The sequence below is a fragment of the Neopsephotus bourkii genome, unplaced genomic scaffold (assembly GCF_033783945.1).
Source record: "Neopsephotus bourkii isolate Nb327-2 ecotype Australia unplaced genomic scaffold, CSIRO-AGI_Nbou_v1 NB_1678, whole genome shotgun sequence".
Lineage (NCBI taxonomy): Eukaryota > Metazoa > Chordata > Aves > Psittaciformes > Psittacidae > Neopsephotus > Neopsephotus bourkii.
This window is the reverse complement of record NW_026902152.1, coordinates 849,463-874,712: the sequence shown is the minus strand read 5'-3', so window position 1 is coordinate 874,712 and position 25,250 is coordinate 849,463. Positions and strand designations below refer to the sequence as shown.

The 25,250-nt window shown below is 45.5% G+C and overlaps 1 protein-coding gene across 2 annotated transcripts in view; it reads left to right on the top strand.

The window, feature by feature from the left end:
- Positions 1-482: 482 nt before the first annotated feature.
- The window catches only part of GNAO1 (G protein subunit alpha o1), a 146,504-nt gene continuing 121,736 nt past the window's right edge, over positions 483-25,250 (top strand). The window contains exons 1-2 of one of the 2 annotated variants that reach the window (XM_061375832.1): positions 483-1,152; positions 1,244-1,286. In XM_061375832.1, coding sequence (XP_061231816.1) covers positions 1,035-1,152; positions 1,244-1,286 — 161 coding nt within the window. In that variant the 5' untranslated portion in view covers positions 483-1,034. The remainder of the gene's footprint in view (positions 1,153-1,243; positions 1,287-25,250) is intronic. The other variant, XM_061375833.1, reaches the window with a different exon arrangement.

Here is a 25,250-nt window from a genome sequence, read left to right as displayed (position 1 = left end):
AGTTCCCTGCATCAAGCACATCACTTGTGCTTCATTCATACCACAACTGTTGATGGAACTGATTTCAGCTGCATGGAGCGGCAGCCCCAGGCCTCTGGGGAGCCCAAGGCCCGCACACATAGCAGCCGCTGGAGCCCGGCACTCTCCCGACTCCCCATCCCCAGGCGCTGAGGGGCTCGGCCCCGAGTGGCCGGGAAGCGGGAGGCAGCCGCTCGAGTCACGGCCTCTACCGTGCAGGTGACGGCAGAGGCCCGAGGACCTGAAGGAGCTGGGGTCACGGCCTCCGTCCCACCCGGGGTGAGGAAACTGGAACCGAGGCCGCGAGCCCTCTCCGTGCCGGCTGCGCAGCCCGGACCGGAACCCATCACACGGTCTACGCTCAGACCGGGCCCTCGCGAGCAGCGCCGGGGCAGCGGCCTGGACCGGGGCCGGGAGCATGCGCGAGTCGCGCGCGTCACGGGAGCGGGCGAGGCCGGCGGGAGCGCGGAGCCCCGGCGCGCCCCCTCTCTCTCTGCCTCCCTGTCGCCGTCGCGCCCGCGCCTCCATTCGGCTCTGCTGAGCGCTGCCCGCTCCCAGCCGCCGCCGCCCGTTAGAGCCCCGCCGCTCGTCAAGGAGGGGAGAGCACAGCAGAGGGAAGGACCCTCCCCTCGCCACGAACTCTCTTCCTTCTTCTTCTCCTCCTCCTCCTCCTCCTCCTCCTTCTCTTCCTCCGCCTCCGCCTGCCGGCCGGGAAGAACTCGCCGTGCCCGCAGCAGCCCCGGTGGATGCACTGAGCGCTCGGGCGCAGGGAAAGGGGCAGAAGAGGGAGCCGGGAGCCCCGCCGCTTAGGCGCTGCGCTGCCGGAGGCTCACTGCCATCCGCTTGAATTCTTTTCTTCGCCCCCCGCCCGCCGGTAGCTGGCTTCGCCCCTGCCTTCTCCTCCTCTCCGCCCGCGGGAGCCAGCCGAGGCGGCGGCGGGGGCTGCACTCTTTCCCCCTTTTTCCGCCTTTTTTTTTTTATTTTTAATTTAATTTTTTAATTTTTTCTCCGCCGCCATGGGATGTACCTTGAGCGCCGAGGAGAGAGCCGCCCTGGAGCGGAGCAAGGCCATCGAGAAGAATCTGAAGGAGGACGGGATCAGCGCCGCCAAAGATGTGAAACTCCTCCTGCTAGGTGAGAGGCCGGTCGCCCCTTCCCCTAACCCGCGTCCCCTCACCCGCCTCCTCCCCGGCGCTTATTCAGCCCTTCATCTCTCTTTCAACAGGAGCCGGAGAGTCGGGGAAAAGCACCATCGTGAAGCAAATGAAGTAAGTCCGGTCGTAGCGGGGGGGGGGGAGAGGGGCCAAGAAGGGGGGGAAGTTAAACGGCCGTAATAGAAGGGAGAGGGGTTTCGTTGAGGGGAGCGAGGGCCGCGGGCGCCATGTTTACCTGAGGGGACTGCGAGGGCGGGAAGGCATAAGGCGGGGGGAAGGCTCCGCCACAGCGGCTCACGCTGCTGTTCGGGGCCGATGTGGTGCTGAAGTATCCCCTCGGCGGCCTCGCCTCAACCGCTGAAGCGGTTCCAGCCTACCTTCCCCTCCCCGAGCCGTGAGGTGAGGCCCTGCAGATGTCCCCGCGAAGCTGAGCGCTGTCAGTTCAGCTTAATGTCGGTGTGTTATCTGCCCTGTCTGCGGATTCAAAGCAAGGCATCCCCATCACTTTTCCTGTGATTTCAGCCTCTCCTTTGAATTAGAGCGTGGCCGCCTATCACACTCAACCCCTGCCCTGGTGCCCGGCGTGGCTTCCAGAGCTCCCCTGCACATGCTCTGCCTGTGTTTAATTAGTGCAATAAACAGCAGTGAACCTCCCCCCCCCCCCCCCATCTCTTTCAACACTGCATCCATTAGGAAGGCAAGTGCAGGGGAAGGCTGACGATGAAGGGGTGGAGGTGCTCCCGTGGCACCGTTATGCCCCCTCCCCCCCCTTCTTTTTAATTAAAATACAGCGAAACACCACGGACTCGCATCGACACAGACATGACGGGCTGGTAGGAGGTGGGCGCCATCACAGGACAAGCCCCGGTGCTGGTCCGGCGTCTGGGTTTCCCCCGGGAGAGGCGCGGAGTGGCTGATGCTTTGCTATGCCGGTGGTTGCAGAGGGACCGGAGGCTGGGAGGGGCCCCCACGGGGTTGCTGAGCGAGGCGGGGGTTGGCAGAAGAGCTGGGTGTGGATGGGATGCAGGGAGCTGTATGCAGGCGGCCCTCCGCAGTTCCGGCAGCCGGAGCCTATGCAGGCGACCGAGCTGGTCCCGGCGCGGCTGCGGCTTTCAGGCGGTTCGCGTGGTGGACAGCGCCCAGGGAGTGCTCGAGTCGCCGGCGACGCGGCCGCTTCGGCGCCCTTCGGCTCCCGGCGACTGCCGAGCGTCGAGCTCGGCTGCCTTCGGAGAGCATTCGGAACCAGTCGGGGAGAAGCCGAAGTGGCTCGGAAATAGCCGAAGGGCCTCGTCGCCGCTCGGCAATATGGTGCCTTGCACACCCGTACCCACCCTGCGTGTGCGTGTGTGTGAGAGTACGAGTGTGAGTGTGTGCGCGCGCGCCGGATCCGGGCCTTCATCCCTGCTCGTCTCTAGCCAGAGTGGCTTAGCAGGTGACCCTGGTACTTCTGTATCAACTCTGCGGCTGCTGTGTCCAGCTCTCTGGAGGGGACTGGGAGCTAAGCATCATCCCTGCCTGAGGCAGTGCTTTTTCGAAGGCACTGCTGGCCTGGGAGGTCTGGCAGTGAGGAGTCTCATCTCCAGTGCAGCTTTTCCCACTCACATCTGTGTACCCTACCTGTGTAAAGGCTCTGAGCTTTCTCTTTCACAATTTGAAAGGGGGCTGTCCACCCTGACAGTTTGATTTGGTGCTGGGGCAGGGTGGGTTTGGTTTGCTCTTGTTTGTGGAGGAAGGGTGGATCAGAGGAGCTGTTACTGCAGATGAACACCAATAAATTATTTAGTCTCTATGAACTGCTTATGCAGAAGCATGTTGGAATGGTGGGCGATGCATTGTGGTGAAAGAAAAAGGCTGTAGGTACCGCAGTAGCCGTGCAGACACATGGAGCCCATAGGTGGGAGGGCAGGTGGTGAACACACTGGCTTACACAATTAGTGTGCAGTGAGTCTTGTCTTCCAAAGAGCAGAGCTCTTCTTTTTAATCTTGATACAAATTGCATGAAGATAATAACCTGTTTGCTGGACTAGACTGGTATGTTGAAGACTGAACTATGCCTTGATATATATATAAAAGTATATATGTATTATTTTTATATTTTTATATATATATATAAACATTTTTTCCATGAGACAGTCTTGAGGTAACGCATGCTAGGTTTGCAGCTTTGTACCTGGCTTGAAAATGCCGGGGAGGCTGCTATGGTGAAGGGGTGTAGTGTTGGCAACTGGGAGGCATCGTCAGTATGGAAACTCCAGTGAAGTGTGCGGAGGCTGGGGTGGGGACAGTGGTGTTGCTGTGAGCACAGCAGCAGGCATCTGGAGAGAGCCGCGCAGCTGCGGGTGCCAAGAAAAGGGTTGTGCAGGGAACAACTCAGGGAAATTAACATTTCTGAAAATTAGTTTAAATGTAATGTAGGCATTAGCATTTCACCTGGTCAGGCTTCATTAGACAGGCTTGTGGAGAACCTAATGAATTCTTAATAAAGATTAAATTGCATGTTCATTAGATTTTGATGAAAGAGACTGCTATTTTATTTTTTTTAATACTGTGTTATTGGTGAGCTTCTACATACTGAATCTCATCCCCATGAATGGCTAAAGCAGCTTCACACTTGGTTATTGCCTTGAAAAGAAGCACTGGAATCTGTAGACAGATGAGAAAATGCTAAGACAGAGAAACAGAGAGCAGGCATTTTTAGAGAGGACTACAAAAAGGTTATGCACTGTCCAGTTAATCCTTGAAATACTAGGTAGTGGGACAAGTGACAGGTAAAAATTACAGTAACTTGAGAGCGTATTTGAGCCACGATGGGGATTAGGATTTGTAAAATCAATTCAGGATGTTTTAGTGAAAGATTTGGATAGCTTTCAGCTGGTGAGTGAGGCGTTACCATCTAAGAAGGAGGTACTGGCGAATAGGAACGAGGTGGAACTAGAGGTTAACCTCTACATCCCAGACAGTGGCAACACAGTATCTGCGGCGCAGGCCTGGTTGTGAAAAAAAACAAGCAAACCTAATTAGCCAAGGTGGGTGTAGTCAAGGGCTAAGGATATCAAAACGACCTTGGTGCTAGCCAAAATGCCATCCTTAGCCCTTGACTACACCCACCTTGCCTGATGAGGGTTGCGCCTTGTTTTTTCACAACCAGTCCTTCAGCCCAGATACTTTCACCTACGCCTCAAAATGCAGTGTTGGGGCCAACCTAGTGAAGCGAACAGCCCCAAATGATGCAGTTGTGTCATGCAGGCTAACGAAACTTCAGGATGTGCTGCAGTGTTCAGTCAGGCTGTGACCACATTCTGTTTTCACTCAGCTTAAACTAAAAACAGCTTTAATGATGGAAATATGGGGCTTCCGTTGAAGACCCAAGACAGAGGGTGAGAGATACCAGGTGAGAGAAGTTAGTCTTTCATTCCCAGCACGCTATCTCAGCAAATTAACTTTGATGTAGGACTGTAACAGATGTCAACATTTTTTAGATCTTTTACCTGTAAATAAATGTTGAGGACATGCAGAATTTGCAGTATGTGACCTTCCTTTCTGGAATACCTGGCTTGTAGCATGGAGTCAAGACTGCTGTTTTTCTAGGATATTTTTGTGAGGGCTTAAATTCTAGGAATGTGTTTGTTCATCAAATGGCCCAAGCATATCTCCATCTGTTACAGCTCAGCAGAATATTTAAATATACCCAGTGGTCCAGTGGTGAGCAGGGATGGACTCCTCAGGCAGGGGCACCATCCACTGCCATCAGTATGAAGCTTCTAGGGAATTCAGCATTTAATCAGGCCAACACAGGCTGAATTAGCTGGCATGGCTTCAAAAACAAGGTCCAGCTACCTACTCAGCGTCAGCAGTTCTGAATGGTGAGTCGGGGCAGTACTTCACCTTCCCAAGCAAGGGGTGGTGGTGGTGGTATTCAGGGGTAAACATGCCTTCAGCTGCCCACAGGAAAAATCTTAGGGTTTGAGGTTTGGTTTGGGATTTTGCCTCTGCAGAAGCAGCAGCTTCTGTCCCCTCCTTAGCTGGGAACAGAGAAGTTTTTCCGGCTTCCTTTCACAAGATGCTGGAGCTTTCAGCCCTGTATGTCCTCCAAAACAGCCATGTCTCACTTCACCAACAATGCAGGTGGTACCTCAGTTGATAAGCTTCTTTGCTGGGCCATTTTTTGGCAAAATGTTTTTATGTTATGTATAAGAAGGATGAGAATATTCAGTCAGGAAAAAAATACACCAGTGTACAATGCTTATCTTTAAATATCTACTATCTGCTTCCCAACAGCCATCAGTCCCATTAGCCATCTGATATATTGTTCTGACCTTTTTCAAACAGCCCCTCAAAACAGCCTCAGGCTCTACTTGCTGTCTGTGTAACTGAATTACTTATAATCTAATGAACTTCTCCAGAGTGAGAAGCAGTCTCCGCCCACTGGTTTTAAAGCCCATCTCAGCAATTTGATGGCAAATGCCATTGAAACCAAGCAATGTGTTGTGCACACCCACTTGAGTGCTCTTTGATGCATGTCTGTGTCTCAAAGCTGTGATTTCACACTTTGAGCCCCTTCCCCTGGGAATACCTCACGTCACAGGGACTTACAGCATGGGACTGCTTCGCCTCCTCCACAGTGAGTCCCTGGGGACAGAAATGCCAAGTGTGTCTTCATGGCCTGTCCTACTTCTCAGAGCAGTTTTTTGGTGCCATTCAGCCCTTGCTCCTTTCCAGGAACTGTCTGGTCACTGACAGCCCAGAGGCACGAACCTCACTAGAGCATCAGGTTAGGCAGAGCCATCCCCATCCTTACTTGTCTCCTGCTCTGTTTTCCAGGATTCCTATGTCTTAAGGCCCAATGACAGTCTCTCCTGGGATGTGTTTGAAGTGGGTTTCAATAAGCAGGGGAAGGAGCTGCAGCCCTGGATGCTGTGGGTGCTGTGTTCCATGCCCTGCAGTGGAACAGTGCAGGGTGGTTGCCTCTGAACCAGGCGGAATACGAGCTGTGAGGAGAGAACAGTGAGGCTGTACATTTTGGCTTATAGTTGCAAAGGGAAGTCATATTTTCAGCACTTATTTCCTTCGTTTTTGATTATTAATTGTGCTTATAAGCCAAAACATTAACAACCATAGTTCTTTCTTTTATACTTAAGGGTTCTTATCATTAGACTGTGAGAGGTTTCAGAGAAAAGCAGTAGCAATATTAGCAGGAAAGATGGAATACATTTTGGGTTTGGTTTTTTCTTTATCCTTGACAGTTCTTAATTTGCTCTTGTTTTAGGGACTCATAAAAGTAAAAATATCTTTCAGTGACAACAGTGAACTGCATAGCTTCTCTTTCAGCCTAGTTTCAAAACCTTAAAAGAAATTTGCCTGTCATATTCTGACATGACACATCTAGTCCTGTTGGAAATGTTTTAACAACCTAATGAGATGAAAGAGATGAGCTCTGAAGAAAGAAATGAATCTGCTCCACAAGTGTGGCCAGGTCTCTGTTTTGGTTTATGGCTTGGCTTACCCAGAAGTTGGAAGAGGCATAAGACTGAGACATAACAAATAATAAAAAGTGGTGGTTTTCCTCTTCTTTTCCCATCTGGGATACAACTTCATATCAGATGTGGGTTCTCCAGTATGCTTACCTGGAGAATATGTGGAAGATAATGAAAATGGGGGAGGAATGAAAAAGAGACAAATAATGGAGGTGGAGGCACTCTGTTGGCTCTTCTGCTTGGTCTGGTCAAGAAAATGGGTGGAATGAAGAAATGCTTCACTGCTGGCCAAGGCAGGAACAGGTTGCTGGTCACTTGGAGAATAAGAGCCAGGCAGTTAATAATAATGTCTTACAGACTCATAATTTGCTATCTGTGGTAGAGTTAGTTTTCTGCAGCTACTTAGCAGAGTTACAGCGTACCCTCTGTGAAGCTGCACAGGTTTCTCCTGGATTTGCAAGATACAAAACCACAAATGAGCATTGAAGCTGGGGAACTTGCAGCCAGAAAGCCTGATGCAAGTGCAGGGTCTCTTAGAGCTCGATTTTGCACAATTCTGGGCTCATTCACCTCCTGCTCAAGCTGTGAGGAAGGTAAAAAGCTTTTCATATGAGCCAGCAGCAGTTTGCAGTGCACAGAAGGGCCTATACTGTGAAGTCCGTGGTTAAAGCCTGAGTGCAGAAGACAGGATTTGGTCCTTTAGTCATTATGAGAGTGTGAAGACAAGCTCTGGCAGAACAGAACTGGCAAAACCTTCTCAAATTCAAGTGGCCAGGCTATTTAGGAGTCTTGTCACTCTTCCTGATGCAATTGCAAATCTCCTGAGATTTGTGGTTCCCTGTAGAGCCTGAAATTGCTTCTGTTGAGCCTGGACTCACGTGATGACTGGGCAAGCTCTGTTCTCAGGGCTTCTTTGCTTAGTTCTTGGTTTTGTTTTTGAAAGAAAGCTTCCAGCTCTCCTCACTTCAGAGAAAAAATAAGTGTCCTCATTCTAGCCTGAGGACTCAAGAATTGGGAGCAAAATAAAAAAAAAACAGCCCAAATGAAGACAGAGAAACATAATACATCTCAACTGCTTGCTTATTTTTGAAGGTTGGTTATTTTTTTCATTAGCAATGTTGAAACCAGCAACCTCACTTGTTTCAAATCAATTTCAGTGCTACTGAGCCCAGATCCTCTCTTTGTCTTCATCAGACTTTGGGCCAAGTTCTTCCCACACTGAAGATGATGTCTCTTCAGTGTACAGTTTTTATGAGATTTGATGAATTTCAAATGTCTGTGTGGCACTTGGTGCAATCCTGGAAATGGATGAGTTTCATTCACAAAAACAAAACCAGGAAACAGAAAGGTCTGGAAATGCCATTTGAAAAAGCATTGCCATGTCAAACCTAAGGCCATTTTTCTTGCCGTAAAGGAAAAAAAAAATCTTTTATTTCTTTCTTAGAGGGAAATACTAATGATTTATTTTTTTTTGCCACCATTTTCCTAATGCTGAAGAAATGCTCTGCCTAATGTGAAAATCCCACTAAACTGTTAATTGAATCATTCGCATTTTATTTTTAAGACTATTTGTGCAAATGGCAGAATCAGGGTGGTTGGAGGATTACAGCCCTTATTATAAGATGCTGTTAGGATTCTGCCTAAAATCAGAAAATGCAAAAGGCTGAAAAATGCTACTGGATAACACAAAGCAAATGAGCTAATGGTTTTCTAGTGCTCAGCAAAAGGGAAAAAAAAGTCCTTTAATCCAAAGTGCCATCATTGTGTGCTTATTGCGATAATAGAATAAAACTCTTGATGGAAGCATTTCTTAGCTTACCAATAAAAATGCTTAACCCCCCCCAGCTTTCAAGTTAATTGAGAAACAACTGAGGAGTGCTCTCTCAGAAGGGAGCCCAGGAAACTGTAGTAAGCTGACTCACGCTTGTTTGCAAATGGCTAATCAATAGTATTTTTGACATGGAAAGAGAAGGCTTGCCAGAGCTGAAATAGCTTTGTTTTTGTTTTTTATTCTTGGGCAAGTCTTGCTCTGTTTGGTCACCAAAATTTATATAATTTCATCAGAAGACTTTTCATCTGAATATAAAACTAGAAGCTCCTACAGCAGCTTCAGGGAGAGTAAAGAAGTGTGGGTAATGTGAGGTCCCCCCACAACTTAATGAGTTTGGGCTCTGGATATTAGTAACTTTCCTCTCCCCAACCAAACCATCCTTTGGGATTTTGTGTCCTCAGGAGCCAGAGGCAATTTAGCATGTATTCTATTTGATACAGGATAACTTGTGCAATCTTTCAACAGAAACTTTATAGCAGTCTTCCAATACCTACAGAGGGCCTAGAAGAAATCTGGAGAGGGACTTTTTACAAGGGCATGTTAGGACAGAGCAAGGGGGAATGGGTTTAAACTGACAGAGGCTAGATCAGACATTGGGAAAAAACTCTTTACTGCCATGGTGGTGAGGTGCTGGCACAGGTTGCTCAGAAAAGCTGTGGCAGGCCCATACCTGGTAGTGCTCAAGGCCAGGTTAGACAGGGCTTGGAGCAACCTGGTCTAGTGGAAGCTGTCCCTGCCCCTAGCAGTGGGTTGGAACTAGATAAGCTTTAAAGTTTCCTCCAACTCAAGCCATCCTGTGAAATTCTGCTGGCTAATGTTGCAGGAGTTGCTTTTGGGGAAAGTCTGTCAGACGCCAATGCTAGTAAGTGCGTTGAGGTGCTAGGCTCTGTTCGCTGAGAAAGCCTAAAGGTGCTGGTGGACTCTGTGTAGGATTGTGGTGTTCAGGAAAAAATGGGGACAGGTTTTGGCAGAGGTAGGATCCAACATTGGTAGAAAATACAGGATTTAATAACAAGGAAAGGGATTTTCTTTTCTGTGTCATGTGTCAGAATACTTTGTGTAGAAAGGCAGGGGTACATGTTTTGCATCGGGAGGCCGTGAGGGGTGCCTTAGGGCTGCTTTAGTGAGTGGAGGGGGGTTCAGCAGTCTTTGTCTGGTCCAGAACTTGCTACTCCAGAAATACCCTACACAGAGGATTAATCACCCCAGTGTTAGCAACCTTGGCAGGAGGGCTGGGAACGGATGTTTCACCTCTCTGCACATACTTCCTCTGAAGCATAGCCCCCAGTGCTTAAAACAGTCTGAAAGGCAGAGCAATGACTCAACATACTTTGAAACTCTCCAACAACTTCAGACTTGCATTAAATTCTCTTATCTACAAGAGCATCATCAACAGCAACTTCTGCACACTGCAATAGTCTGTTACAAGACTTGGAGCATTTCTGGATCAGCTGGAAATTGCTACAGAAGAGGACAAGAAAAGAACAGATTGAGGAGAAGCATCACTTAAATAATAAACTAATAAACGTATACTACCTCCTAGCAGAATGTGGTGATTTATCCTCTCCCTGTTTGAGCTGATTTGTGTTAGTAGCTCCAATTTCAAAGCATTAAGCAAAAGTGCATAGTAAAGGCTGAGTGCACAAAGTGGATGTTAGGCAGAATAACCAAGGTAACAAATGATAGGTTTTATGGCTAGGTTTCTGGTGGTAGCTCGCTCTGATGTAGTGATGATTCCTCACTGCTAGTACAGTGCTCCTTACTCATTACAGCCTTTTTCCTCACCACCTTGGTAATGTGGACATTGCTGTGATCCAGCTCCTGCCTTTACAGTAAAGGTGGTGGAGTTAAGTTATTTTGATGGCTCTCAATGAAATAACACCATATCTGCATGAATTTTATGTGGAACTGCTGCAGGCTGGTTCTGAGTCTCTCCAAAGGTCATGGTGAGATTTTCAAATCACTTTCAGGGCACCACAGTGTGGATCTGCATGCCCTAATTTGAGACCTCAATAGCTAAGCCTGTGTGAATTCACCATCCTTTCTCGTGCTCCTCTGTGGCTGGCCATGACAGGGCACGTGCTCCTCCACAGCATGGAGGTTTCTGCTGAGCTTCAGCCACAATATGTCTACCGGCTGCAATGCCCCTCGTAATGAAGAGGGACATACCATCCTCATAAAGAGTTTTAAATGTAACAAAATCAGGTTGGCTACTTTAGTAGTGCGGAACTGAGTTTTTGATTCAGTATGTTTTGGGAGTCTGTTCTTACTTACTTACAACCTCTTTATATTTAAAAGCAGTGCAAAAGGGTATTCAGCAGGGGTGAAGCAGCTGCAGTTAAATCAGACCAAATAGAGCCCTTCCCGCATGGCCCTTGTAAGAATGAGAAATAAGTCGCTTGTTGCCCAGTTGGTGAGGTGCACTGATGGTTAGATGGGGACCCTTTCTCTTTGCCGACAAATTCTCAAATGAGCAGATATTTACCACTGTAATGTGCATGTCTACACTGTAGACATTACAGAGCCTTGTCCATCACAGTTGTCAGTAACACAAGCACAAATCACTAGGAGGAAAGAAAACTGTTGTGATGAACATACACCTCAGAACGCCATCATACGGTTCATTAATCACCAGTCACCCTTTGGTGATTAATTATTTAGCCAAATTGGATGAATTTTTCCACATGAATGAGAAGATATTTAGTTAATAAAGCAGAAAGCTCCTAGTAGCATGCCCTTGTTTTCCTCAATTTAGTTGTATGGTAAATTTATATTCTCCTGATTTACAGTTTGGCAAAACTCCCACAGTGCTCTATCAACTCTTACTTTCAAGGTGGATGCTGCCCAGCCAGTTCTTCAGCAGGAAGCCTGACGCTGCTCAATGTGTACATTTCAGATGTTTAAATTGAACAGTAGATAGGTGAGCTGATTGTGTGATCTGTTACCTGCGTATCTCTGCATGTGCCGAGTTCTCGTGAAACACTGATAAGGAGAAACAGGAGAGCTCTGTGCCAAATCCCAGCTCAAGGGTCAGCATTTCTCCAGCACTGACTGATGACATCAGGGTCACCTTGGAAAAGAGGAAGGAACCCCAAGACTCCCATCCTGCCAGCAGCTTTGTGCGTGATAGGAATTCCCCCGCAAGCATGTTGCCGGGACAAGGCAGGTCTTACCTGTGCAGTGAGGTGGGATGTACAGGAGAGGTAATAGCTAGCTTGGCACTGGGGGATCCTGGCACTGAGACGGAATCTAAATCTTGGTATGTTCCATGGTAATACTGGTGCCTGTTAGTGTCCTTAACCAATGCTAATTATAAAAAGAAAGCAACAACAAAAACCAGATGAAGAGGACAGAAATATCCAGAGGGAGCCCATAAATTAGAAACAGAAATTGGTTAATTTTCATATGGTTCAGCAAATAATTCAGAATGTAGGTTTATTTGTCTACTTTTGTATTCATCTAGTTCTTCTTTTTACCAGCCCTTTCAAGAAATAAGCTTATTTTAATTCATATTGTAAAGTTTTTCCTACGTGACAGAGCGTGAACATTGAATTATTACACTGGTACTTTTAGTTCTGATCAGTGAGATCAAATTGTATTACTTTGCCTGTGATCATTCAGATAGCTGAGTCCTTCTGCCATAAATGGATATGCAGAGTTTTTTACATTCTCCTGCATAGGACTTTGTAAGAAGCCTTTTGCATTTTTTACTGGAAACTCCACAAACCTATTTCAAAGTGTCCATAAGAGTGATACAAACCCAGGCAAAGTGGTGCATTTAAATGCCGCTGTAACTAGATAAATACACCAAGACTTAAATAATAACAAAGATCACGATGTTTTTATTGGCTCCCTCATTAACTGGGGCACAAACCTGTGCAGCACAGTTTGTCCAAAGCTCCCAAACACACCCTGCTCCATCTGTTCTCCAGGAGAGCCCTCCTTCAGCGGAATGCTTTTCCTGGTCCTCTCGACTACCCGCTCTGTGCTTAGCTACCCTCTGTCAGTGTTCAGGAGCCACAGAGCCCCACAGCTGTCTTATTTCAAGACCGTAACAACTGTACAGCTCAGAACTGCTCACAGCAGGGGCATAGGACTTGTAGTTCTGCCAAATTGGAGATACTGCTAATCTGTATGTAGCTAAGTCCCAACTTAGCCATAGCTCATGTTTCATTCACGCTCAGATCCCAAACCCCAGAACAATGGAGTTTTCTAATAATGTGCACATCAACATCAATGGGCTGGAGCAGAACTGGGTTATTGCACACAAATCGATTTGTGTGCACCTGAACTGTGTTGATCAGATCACATCATCTCTGCTTGTGCTCACTTTCACCCAGTTTTACTGTCACTCTGTGTATCCAAGCTTTGCCCACATATTCATTGTGTTTTGTTTCGTACACCTCTTGCAAAATATAGATCAGGAGAAAAAAAAAATTATTGTGGCCTTTTTCTTGCCACCTTCATTTCCTTTTTGCCTCAGGTGCTCTCAGCTCTTAAATTTATTTCAAATTACACTTATTTGCCATGTTACTTGCATCAGGAGAAGAAAAAATACTGTCTGGTTTTAGGAAGTGCAGGTTTATTCGTAGCATTTTATATATGTATTTAATTACTTCAAGAAATGAGGTGGTATGAAATAATCTGGGACTAAATCTTGCCTGTTCCCCGCTCTTTGGTAGACACAAACCTGCATCTGAAATGCAGTGTTGAGTTTTGGGTCTCCTAAACCAAGGGGTAAATCACTGGTAAACTGGGGTCACCATGGTGTTGGGGCTGGTGCACTGGTTAAGTGAAGGGAGGCTGAGGGAGCTGGAGAAGAAAAGCTGAGGGAAATCTCACTGCTCAGTTCCAACACCCAAATTGGTAAGATGAAGCCGGACACTTCTTAGAGATACACAGGGGGATTTTCAAAACCCGTTGGGACAAGAACCTGTGCAACCTTACCTGTCTAAGACAGTAGCTCTGCTCTTGGCAGGGACCTCTAGCCCAAGTTATTCAATGATTCAGTGACAAGAAAAGCCAAATGAGTCTCCTTGTTCAGTGTTCTTAACATCTGTTTTAACTGAAAAACAATGCCTTTATTTGGAAAATATGAGGGACAATGCTGTGCAGCATTGCCAGTTTTCCCTTAGAATGCGTGAAGAGGGAGGCTTCGCTGGGAAAATTTAGCTACTGTTTTTAATTCCCCTTCACACCACCTTGGTTTGTTTCCTTGCTTCTGGGTGTAGTTTTCTTTGATCTATTCCATACAGCATTTTCCAGGCAACCTTCTGAAATCCCAAGCTGGGGTTTGATTAACATCTCTTTTTGTTGGAGGTGTGAGTTTAAGTCACCTCTGCCTGTCCCTGCTCAGCTGTGGTAGTAAGGTGATGCTTATGTGGGGATGTCAACCAGTGCAGTGAATCAGACTCTGGCACTGATCTGGGTTAACGTAACCCAACCACTACCCCCCCACCCCCCAAAAAAAAAAACCAACAAAAAACCACAGAAAGAAATGTCCAACAAATGCTCCCATAAGGCAGTAGTGTACTGAAGGTTAAGATGTGAGATTGTATTGAAAGATTCAGTCACTCCTGGCTAATTCTATGTGTTGGAGCTTAATTTTTGAGGGTAAATCAGTCATATTTGAAGATTTCAAAAACCAGTTTTCAAAAGTCTTTCTGTACCTTTAGGCATTAAATGACAGGTGGATTTTTTTCCACACCAGCCTTATTTTATCCTATTAGTTCATGTAAAAGAGATGGAAATCTTTCACTGGCTTGAAATTTCTGTTTTCTTTTAAACAAATTTCTGTGATCCTCGACACAGTGACAGGAAAGTGCAACCGTTTGTTGCTGTTTCAGTGTATTTAGACAATCTTTCATGCTTATGGAGGTCAAATCTATTTAGTCTGGTTATGCTATTTCAATCACATTTACATTTTCAATGCAAAGCTCAGGTTTACTTCACAGTAGAATGATCTCTCTAGTTTTGTAACAAGCTTTAGTTCTCCTGGGCTCTAGAGACTTTTCTCTTCTAGTTTTCCTCAGCCTTTGACACAGTCTTTGTAATTTATAAGGTAACTTCCCTCCACTGGGTTGCCAAAATGCTGCAGAATCCTGAATACACAAGTGGTGAACAACATTTTCAGTTTCTATTTTGAGAGCAGATTTTAAAGCCTGCATGAAAAGCCTGGTGGTGCTGTGGTTAGCCTAACAGTGATGACCGAGGTGGTTTACATACCTCTCTGCTGCCCTTTTTAAAGGGAAGAGCACTGTGTACAGCATCACCATATTCACCCCGTATCCCATTCAGTCTGTGAGCTATCCCAGTTCTCCCCTTGCCTCACTAGGGCTCACCAGTTCACAGCCTCAATAAGACACCTTTTGTGCTTGTACAATAAGTAAACCAGATTAGAAAGCCTTTCCTGTGAAATACTTGCCACATTAGGAGCCTTACAAAAGCTCCAGGAGGAGGCTGCCTCATCTCCCTTTCCTCTGTAACTCTTGGTTTCCCCTCTTGCTTAAAAGAAGCTTTCACACAATGAGCATTTTCCCCAGAAAATGCTCTGTGTTAAGTAACTTAAGAAATAACAGGAAAACACACCAGACTGTTCAGTGTTTTCTGAAGCCCCACTTGTTCCTGAATTTGAGCAACCCACCTCTCCCATCGCCTTTTGCACCAATTGCTTTCCAGCGTCAACTAAGTTCCTGCATTGCCTCCTGAGGTAATGGAAATTGAGGCCCCAAATACTCATTTTGCTGACTTGTAACATCCCTTATAAATGAGCAGGAGAGAAATGGCCAGCCTGGATGACGTTTGGTACCACCAGTCAGGACAAGAACTGAGTGCAGACAGTGAAATGCAGACAAGAGGCAGAGCCCAATCTTTAAAAGAAAAGAGTCAAACAAGGAATAATGATCAAGTTCAGGCTCTGGATAACAAAACAAGTTTTTTTCCTAAGAGTCCTCCAGAAGACTGGAAACAGCTTGGTACAGCGGTGCACAGACTGGACACTGACACCTTTACATGAACCTGGCTCAAAGCAAGTGCCAAGAATCAGTGGATCAGAGCTGTCACGAAAGGGAAAGGCTGGCAGAAGAAATATCAGCACCTCACTCACAGTGTTAGGATATGCATGGTAGTATGTGACAAGAAGAGAATGCCAGCAGCAAAAGAGATATAGCAAGCCCCCTTTTCATGGTAAGTCTTGAAGACTAATTTCCTAAGTAAGGCTGCAGAAGCAGGACCTAAAACTCTGCAGGCTAAAAGACAAAATGATACCATATGCTTTTCCTTTCTTAAAATACATCCTTCCATAACCAACACTAAAGCACAGAGGAAAGGGAGAGAAACTGTTGCAGTTCAGCTTCATTACAAGCAAGCCTTCTCCAATTTCTGATTTGTTTTCTTCTAGAAGACCCCTTTAATATAACGTGCTATGAGAAGTGGTCCTGACTGTAAGTGGAGAGACACTGGACCATTTGCCCAGTTTGTATGCATCCAACAGCAGTGTGATGAGTGTAAAAATAAATGTAAATGTGCACAGGAACAGAGGCAGATCTTATACCCAATAGCAAGGTCACTTAATTATTAATGACTGAAGTGCTGTAGTCTTCACTTAGCAGCAAAACATACCCAGAATGTCTTTCAGGTTGTGTCAGATTGACAGAACATCACTGTCAAAGGCAATGTCAACTTTTCAGTGATGGATCAAGTGCCATGTATGACAGCAAGAAAGGTGAATATTCAAATGAGAAATTCAGTTTCCTCTGATAAAAAGCCAGGAATTCCAGGTCCAAGGACTGATTGATGGAAGTTGCCCGTGTCATGGACTAAATGGTAAACAGCTTCAGAATAATGAATTAAAATCAGAAATTGTACTAGTCAGTGACAGAGTAGACTATGGTCATTTTGTCCAGCTCTGTCCTAATGCATAACTCTTCTTGATCACATATTCCTCAGTGTTCCACGTGATTTAGTTGTTTGTGACCTAAAGACACTGGTATTTTCACAGTTTTACAGCCCTCCTAAGTGCAAATAGGTTTCACATTAAAGAACTTTCTCCAGTAGCCTGAAATTTTTGTCTTAAACTTCCTCTTGCTTCTCCTAATCACGTATCTGAACAGAAAAGCTCTTAACAATATCAGTTGCTGGAGTAGAAATAAGAACTGGTGAATCTCTGTTCTAAACTGTATCTTTCCTAGCCTTTTTACCAGACTGGATGGAGAAGTCAGTGGGGCTTTCCTTTGCCCATACTGAACATTTTCAGTGTGAGAAAGGCTGGACTCACAGACAGGAATTGTTGAGTCCTGGCAATGGAAGGAAGTGGTTGGAGGAAGCCATACCAGTTCACGGTGAAAGGTTTCAGTGGTTACATCTCAGTGAATTTTTAATAGACTGTGTCAAAGAAAGCAAACTCAAAGCTGAAAGGAAGATTACACTTGTGGCAAATGAATCTTTAGTAGAGAGCTTGTGGCTAGACTGCATTTTGACTGCTGGCCAGCCAGGATCTCGAGATGGCTTTTGGGCTGGCTTAGGCTGACCCACCAAAATAGGGACTGTAGACCCACATGTGCCTCTTCGTTCTCTGCACTGACATGCATAGCTCTGCAGTCCTCCATGTCTTATGCGTGATCCAGAGAGAGCAGTAGAGTTAATAAAGAGACTGGTCTTTCTGAAAAGCAGGCTTCAAGCATCACAGAACAAGCACTGGTGTTATTTGGTCTCTTGGTGGTTTTCTAAAAGTAGAAGATGCCCAAGAACTTGCTGTATCTGAAGCTGGTGCTTGCCAGAAACACTTGTATGAACTGTGTGGATGAGTGGAGAAAAGGGGGTCAGGAAGGGAAAAGGCCTCTGAGGGGAAATGGCTGAGGAGATACAAATGAAAATTCAATTAAACAGAAGACAAGGAGAATTCAAACTAGCAGTGACACTCTGCTCAAGGCTGCTAACAAGTCTTGATTTCATCTCTAAACCTAGCAAATGAAGAAGGCAACAGTGAAAAGAATAAATGACCACCCTGGAAGGAGCTAAATTAGATGGTCAGGAAGATAAAAACATTCAAATAAGGATCTTCTTTTATGATATGCCTAGGGCTTGTAACATATTCAGCCAGAACAATAGATCTTGGGCTTGTAATCATTCCAAAGCTTGTCCAATATCCAAGACTTTTTTCGTAAAGGACTGGGTTTATTAGCTGGCTGGAAAACTTGACATGGACAATGAACATAATCCCTGTTGCTTTCCATCCTGAATAGCCATCAGAACAATGTTAATTGGCTATATTAAAATCAGAATGGCAGCATTTTGCACTCATCTTACTTCTGCCCTCAGTTTACTCTGGTATGGGTTGTCAAAAGTGATCCGTTCTGGTTGCTACTGGTTTCCGGTTTTGTGAGAGAGGTGTGCAAATGCTTAGTGGCATAGCTGTTGTAGCAGGGAACCAGCATGGTGTTTTCTCTCTTAAGGTAAACTGTAATTCCTCCAGAAAGTGAGGATCAACAATTTATTTCAGCTTTATTTTGCTCTTTGCCAGCTGTGCAAGGAGCATGTTCACTATAACCAGTTATTCCAATACCTTAATTTCTCTCATAAGCATTTTGCTTCTTTTGGGGTATCACCACAATCCCATTTAAAAGCCTGCTAATAGTAATTGAAAGCCGTTTTATGCTTGCAAGTAGTATCAGGGTTTGAGCTGTTTTATTTCTGTAAAACAGAAATAATAGCTAGCTCTGACAGATACTAGGAAGCTAAACAACAGCCAGGGCTGACATGCTTTTGGAAGCCTACATCACTAGAAGAAAATCACAGTGTTATTGGCTTGATTCAGAACATGAATGTACATCTTCCCAAGGACTTCAGTGTGCTTTCGATCAGATTCTGAGCACAAAGTGTGATCAGCAGTGGCCAGAAAAAGATTAGGCACAAAATAATCAGGAACTTTGGCTTCAAAGAAGGTCCCTGGGTCCTCTGCATGTGGTTAAGAGTCATGTTGTTGATCCTTCCGCAGAAAGCAGAGGGGAACAGAGGGGAAAGGGTGCCAGCTGGGTTGGACTGACCCGTGTTTAGACCAAGTGATCTCCTAGATGATTTGCAGGAGGATACCAGCTTTATTGGGAAGGAGGAGTCAGCTGATGCTATCTGTTCAATTCCTCATTTTCAATTATTTTAGCTGATATCTATATGCTAAGCTGATCCCATTGAATGGCATTTGAAACATCCAGACCGAAGTCATTACATTATCACATTCAGGCCAGACTTTAAGCGAAAGAGATTTGGCTTGTTCTTTACATTGCTTGGCCCCTGTCCTATGTACTGCCATTATAATGGAGGATTATCTGCTCTGGAGGTTTTCTTCATTTCCATTAGGAGAAAAAAAATTCATTCAGCACAACAAGGGCAGCCTGAGATGGCAGGAGGAGATTGGATGCATGCTGATGCCTTTGTTAGCTGCCGAGCAGAGCCTGACATCCCCTGACACTGCCGGGGGCTTGGCGAGGGGCTCTTATTTATTTCACTATGTGGAGCACATTGTTTTCCGAAAGGGAGGAGAATCAGCCTTTATTGAACAGGAGTCACTGGGCAGCATAGTCACCAAGCTGCAGTAACTGGGGTTTGTTGATATAGTTTGCTTTTCAGCAAGCGCCTTTGTTGGGCTTATCTTTTCTTCTAGTCTGTATCCCTTTGGTGGGTGTAAGGTGGACCCTAGGCTATCCCTGTCTTTCGCAAACCCTGTGCCTTTTCTAATATAAAACCCAGGGATAGAAACAGAGGGACTCATATTTTTCAAGCTTAGTGATCTCCATAAGGCCCCTTCCCTGAGATCCATAACAAACTTCTCATATAGGGGTACCATCTGCTATGGGTTGCTTTAGTTCAGTGGGTTTCTCCAGTCTATTTGCAGACCACAAATGGCCCCTACTGCTCTGGTAGGCAGTGTAAAGTGGTTTCAAGATTGCACTCAGAAAGGGCTTCTGCTTGTGGGCTTACACAGAAGATGCAGCAAAACACTGTGGCCTTTTCATCATGTAACCCTTTCTAATAACCCTGAAGTGGAAGCTATCCGGTGTAGTAGCCTCACATCTTCCTACAGCCTACATACTGCGCACATGCTGCCCCCTGAGAGATACCATATGACACAGGACAAACTACAGGAGCACTTTGGAGCAGAGACCAATATATATAGTGAACTCACTTAAACAGTGAGAAAAATCAGGCTTTCAGTCTGGGTGCTACCTGCTACACTGAACCAGCAGCAGTGTAGGTGTGGAAACCAGGAGGAGATTTTCTCTCTGGTGTCAGGGAAGTGTTAACCTAGCCTTGATTGACAGATTTGTCATACCATCATTCCAACTTGGCCCAAAGGGAGCATTTTTCAGGGGCTGGATTGTCCCAGAAAAGTTTTCAGGTTGGAAATATAAACCCAGAGGTGAATCAAGAGACAACGCAAGTCTCAGACTCTGCTCTGGACCAGTCTGCAGATCAGCCCTCAGGACCAGTTGTGCTCTGCAGACCCGCATGATGCTTTGGAGTAGGGTTTGACACATGCATTGTTCATGCTCAAGACTGAATTCAGGTTGCTGTCTTGTTAGGGTAGCTGCTATGGTAAAGATTCAGAGGGCCAGGAGACTCACCAACCAGTTCATCAAGCGTTCTGAGCTCTTCAGCTAAAAGGTTGTGCTATAAATAATATTTTGCATGGTGTGGAGAATTCATGAGCATGCAAATTGCTCTTATATTTTTCTTTTTTATCCTAGAAACATGTCAACAGTAAAGCAAAAGGAGCAAAATATTTAGTCATGTGCCTTAAAGAATAGCAGTAAAATGCTGTTTGCTGACCAGGAGGGAAGCGTGACTTCAAACACAAAATGAGAGAACGTACAATCCGTAGATTTGTACTGAGATAACTGATCAGTGCTTGACATCCATGGAAACCTAGTAGACAAGTATGCCATCTAACAGACAGACATACCAATTTTGTCTGATAGTGAACTTTCCATTTCCAGTTGATTTCTTACATTTAAATCTCTTAAGTACATCTATCTGTGGGTGCTACAGAACATGGTGGAACAGAGCTCTTATCACAGCTGGGGAAGGAGAATAATGTGTGTTTTTTTAATGCCTGCACAGAACAAACTGGAAGCATCCTCAACCTGTCTATCCTAGCTGTGGTGTGAGGACTCCATTGGTCAGCCCAAGAATGGGCAGAGGAGTCTGTCCCAAGGGCTAGAAGTGTGCCAGTGTGCAGTCCTGCATGCAGGAGCCAGCTGCAGGCGTGGAGATGCAGTCAGGCTCTGCAGGACAGAGCATATTCCACAAAGCCAGGTTGGAGTCCAGCAACTCACCAAATTAATGAAGCGCCAATGAAGATTTTATTCAAAGATGCTTTGCATTATTCATTGGCATTCCTCTGGTCAAGTTTGCTTTGTTGCCATAATAAACATGGTACATGTGGAACCTGGGGCCATGAGCCAGTATAAAGGGATGGTATAAAGGATGTTGCTTAAGTCTTTGTAGTTAGAGCAGTTATTGGAAGGCACTAATCCGTCTCTGCTGATTATTGCCTTTTGAATGAATCCTCATACACTTTCCAGCAGCCAAACTTGAGGGTTTTCAAGCTCAGTAAAGCTTAATAGAACCAAGACCTTGCCATTTATTTTCACTGTTATTGTGACTATTTCAAAGCAGTTTCCTGCTGTGAATTCCCCACTGTTTGATCACAAAAGCAAACAAAGGAAGTTGTTATTTTTCATTCTGAACCTTTTGTTCTTTTTATTTTTCTAATCCACGTGAGGTGACTTTACTGGTCATTAGCTGAGTTAGGAAAGTGAGCTCTCTTTGTTGGGCGATAGCAGGGAAACATCAAGTGTCTGGTTCCATGGTAGCAATTTGCTCTTGAAATAAAGCAAGCGTTGATAAGTTGCTACCCTCAGCTATATTTGTCCTAGTAAATAAACATCATCAGGACTTGAGCACAAATACACATTGTTTTGCCCTGTTTAACTATTCTGAGATTGTGTCAGACTAACAAAATTTCCTCTGCAGCAGAATTGTTCTGCCACGCTCCTGTTCTGCAGATGATGTGTGTTTCTGCACACCTAGCCAAGGAAGTGTTGTTTTAATCACTGATCAGCACAGCAAATACATCCCATTAACAAAAAATGGTGCATGCTTTTTGATGCTTTTTAGAGGTTAAGGTTTTTATTAGTGGAATGATTTGCCTCTGTGCTGCCTTTGAACAGAGGATTTGCTTACTGTGGTTTGCTAGCACAGGGCATGGCGGGGACATCACACCCTCAGTGCCCATGCTGCCTAGCTGATTTGAAGACAGCAATCGATACGTGATGGCTTAAGCAGAGCAGAAAAAGCCCTGAAGATCTGTCTTTGAGAAAAAGATTCCATTTTCCAGGATACCCATAAAAAAAAAGGTCATTAACCATTTGGCAGTGAGCTGTTCAGCTTGAAAGTAAAATTCCTCATTTGAACCTCACAAAATCAGGATCATGCTTCTTCCCTGACAAGCAGCAGGACTCAAAATAAAACAAAGCAACAGCAGGAGACCAAGCAAAACACGACAGTGACATTTGTTCCACTTGGAGGAGCAGAGCTGCCGCTAATTTGGGCTGGAAGATCTGAGCACATGGCAAGAGGTGGTTGGATGTGTTGAGATAAACATACCAGGTCAGCCCTGAGCTGCAGGAGCTGCATGCGTTGCACCAAGGTGAATCACGGCAGAAATAGGCAAATTCCGCCCCTTCACCATCACTACATTTCCCATAGACCTTCCTAGAAAATTCAGAGGGATTTGGGCTTCCAAACTGAATCCTAGCTTTTAATGGGGTTTCATCTGTTTGACAAGCTGTAGGATTTGCAGTGTGCATCACTATCCCCACTCACTTCAACAAAATTATGTATGTACGTGACAAGTTGACTGCCCCACCTGCTGTGCACCTGAGACCCAGAGGAAACACTCTTCTTCACACTTCTGTCTAGCAGTAATTAGGTTATGGAAGTTCATAGTGATGGAGGAAGTCTGCCCTCCATGAAGAACCATCCAGAGGAAGTTAGTAAGGAAGCAGAACAGTTCTATAACAGTGATTGTTAACTCAGGGTTCTGCTGGAGCACTTGCAAACTGTAACCTGAGCAAGATGCCATCATGGTAGGAGCTCCACATCCAGCACAGAAAGGAGGTTCCTTCTGCAGAGAGGCATATATTCTGGATGATTCTCCCCTCTCCTTTAAAACCTCCAGATCAATCAAATCATGCCCTGTGCAGTGGAGATGGTGCATTCTAGCTTCTGAAAGTTTCGTCTCAAGAGTGAGCACCAGTCTGGTTCCTCCGAGGTATGTGCCTGTCCCTGAGAGATGGAATGGGGAGGGTTTCTCTCCTCTACCCTGCCTTGTATTTTCATAATACTTCAAGGAGGTTGGTGCCTTTGGGCTTCCAGATTCAGCAAAATTGGCCAAGAAACTGAAATCTGGAGAAGAGAAGGCTGTGTGGAGACCCTCATAGCAGCCTTCCAGTATCTGAAGGGGGTCTACAAGGACACCAGAGAGGGACTCTTCATCAGGAACTGCAGGGATAGGACAAGGGGGAATGGGTTCAAACTTAAACAGGGAAGATTTAGGTTAGGTATAAAGACAAAATTCGTCCCTGTGAGGGTGGTGAGGCACTGATGCAGGCTGCCCAAGGAAACTGTGAATGTCCATCTATGGCAGTTTTCAAGGCCAGGTCGGATGGGGATTGGAGCAACCCAGTCTAGTGGAAGGTGTCCCTGCCTGTAGCAGGGGGTTGGAACTGAATGATCTCAACATCCTTTCCAACCCAGACTGTTCTATGATTCTATGACATGCACTAACCTGGGGGCCTTCAAGAGCAGACTGAGAAACACATCAGGGGAACCTATCACCTGGGTTTTCAAAACCACTGGACAAATATTAAACCTGATTACTTGCAGGCAACTGAAAACATTCTTCAGTGAAACATTTTTTTGACAAGGAAAGCTAATTCTGGGCTTATTAGCCAGCTTCAATAAATACAATCACACTGATGAGCAGACACTGCTTAATTGCCTTCTATAACATAGCTGGGGAACTAGGAAACAGTAGCTGAACCTCACAGCACCCTTCTTAGCACCTCCCCCTTCATTTTCCCTGAAAACCAACAAAAAATATCAAATCCACCTTCTGGCAGAGATCAATTATGTGCTGCTTTTTAGCAGAGCTTCAGCATATTATTCTCCAGTTCAGGACAAATTCAGAAGTGAATCTGAAGATGGTTCAGATGTCAGAAGAAATTGGTCAGAAAATGGGTGTCGGGTGGGCGAGAGCAGAGCGGCACAGTGTAACTTGCAACACCCTGGTGCTCAGTGGGAGAGCAAAATTAGTTTAAGTGAGAATAACTTACACGGATTCAGGGCGGGGGTGGATGTAACTCTGAAATTCTGAAAATGGCCTTTTTCTTGGAGGAAAAGAAAAGGAGAGGCCGGGAAGGGACCTGTTTGTGGTGAAAAGCGGGTACCAGGCCCCAGGAACAAAGGGCCCTGTTTGCAATATGTGCCCTGAAGAAAATGCAGAAGCTGTTCCAAGCTCCGTGAGCTCTCTTGCTCCTTGTGTCCTGAGACACCCTCCCCGCAGGCCCAGGCAGAGTGCAGAAGGGTTCATTCAGGGTTTGCTGATTAAAACAAAGCCATAGAAGAGCACTGCCAGGGCTGGAGATGACTGGCAGCCCCCAGCCCATGCAATTTCGTTTCCTAGTTTCCTAGCAGTAATGTTCAGTGCTGGCTGCTCTGGGGTAGAGAAGAAAGAATTGCTGTAGTAACAGCAAAATGAAGAGCCTAGATTTTGCGTAGATGGCTTATTAGGTCTGAGCTGTAGTACACTTTGATTTGTATTACTGATGATTTTACATGGGCACTAATTGGCCAAAGAAGCAAGGGATCTTTGTTGCTTTTGTAGTTTAATGAGGAAAATATTGTGTAATGTGATGATTATTTCCTAATCAAAAGACAGAGGAACAGAATGGGAAGGAAAGCCTATGAGTGAATAAAGACTCTAATTTTAATTAGTATTTCCTTGCGCTAGCCAGTTTCTCTGGTTTATAACCAGCTGCTAGCCCTAAATATGTCCAAACATTATATAAATATTATATAAATTAATATTTAGCTTATGCATAATGTTGTAGAAATGTTTCCCTCAGTATTTGCCTATGTATATGCTAAGTGTTTTGCCTATGCATACTTTTATTCACATGTACAGGCCCAGTTAAGATAACATGACTGCTCAGGGACTAAAATGAGGCTTTTATATGTCTGCTGGATTGGGGTCTTTTGTGTCCTGTGCAAGCACATCGTTGCTTATGTTTTTAAAAGCAAAATGGAAGTCTCTATGGAAGAGCCCTGCAGTCTGGAAAGTGAGGCAGACATTTGCTAAGTCAGTTTGGAGCTGGATTATGTTCTCATTTACATGCATCTGTGCAGTTCCCTGCAATCCGGTGGGATTACCCCAGTACCCAAGGGTTGGATATTTTGGCTAATGAGTGATTTGCTTTGATGTGGCGAGACTAGATGAATAGATGAGAGCAGTACCTGTCCAAAGCATTTTCATTAGTGAATCTCAAGGCACTCCACCAGGTGAGACCAGTATCATTTCTCCATGTTACAGGTGTGGACACTGTGGTGGTAAGAGGTTGAGGGACCAGCCTGTGCATCTGGCAGTGTGTTGGCCAGACCAGGGTCAAATCCTGAGGTCACCCATCCCCTCTCTGCTTCACTTCCTAACCACTAATT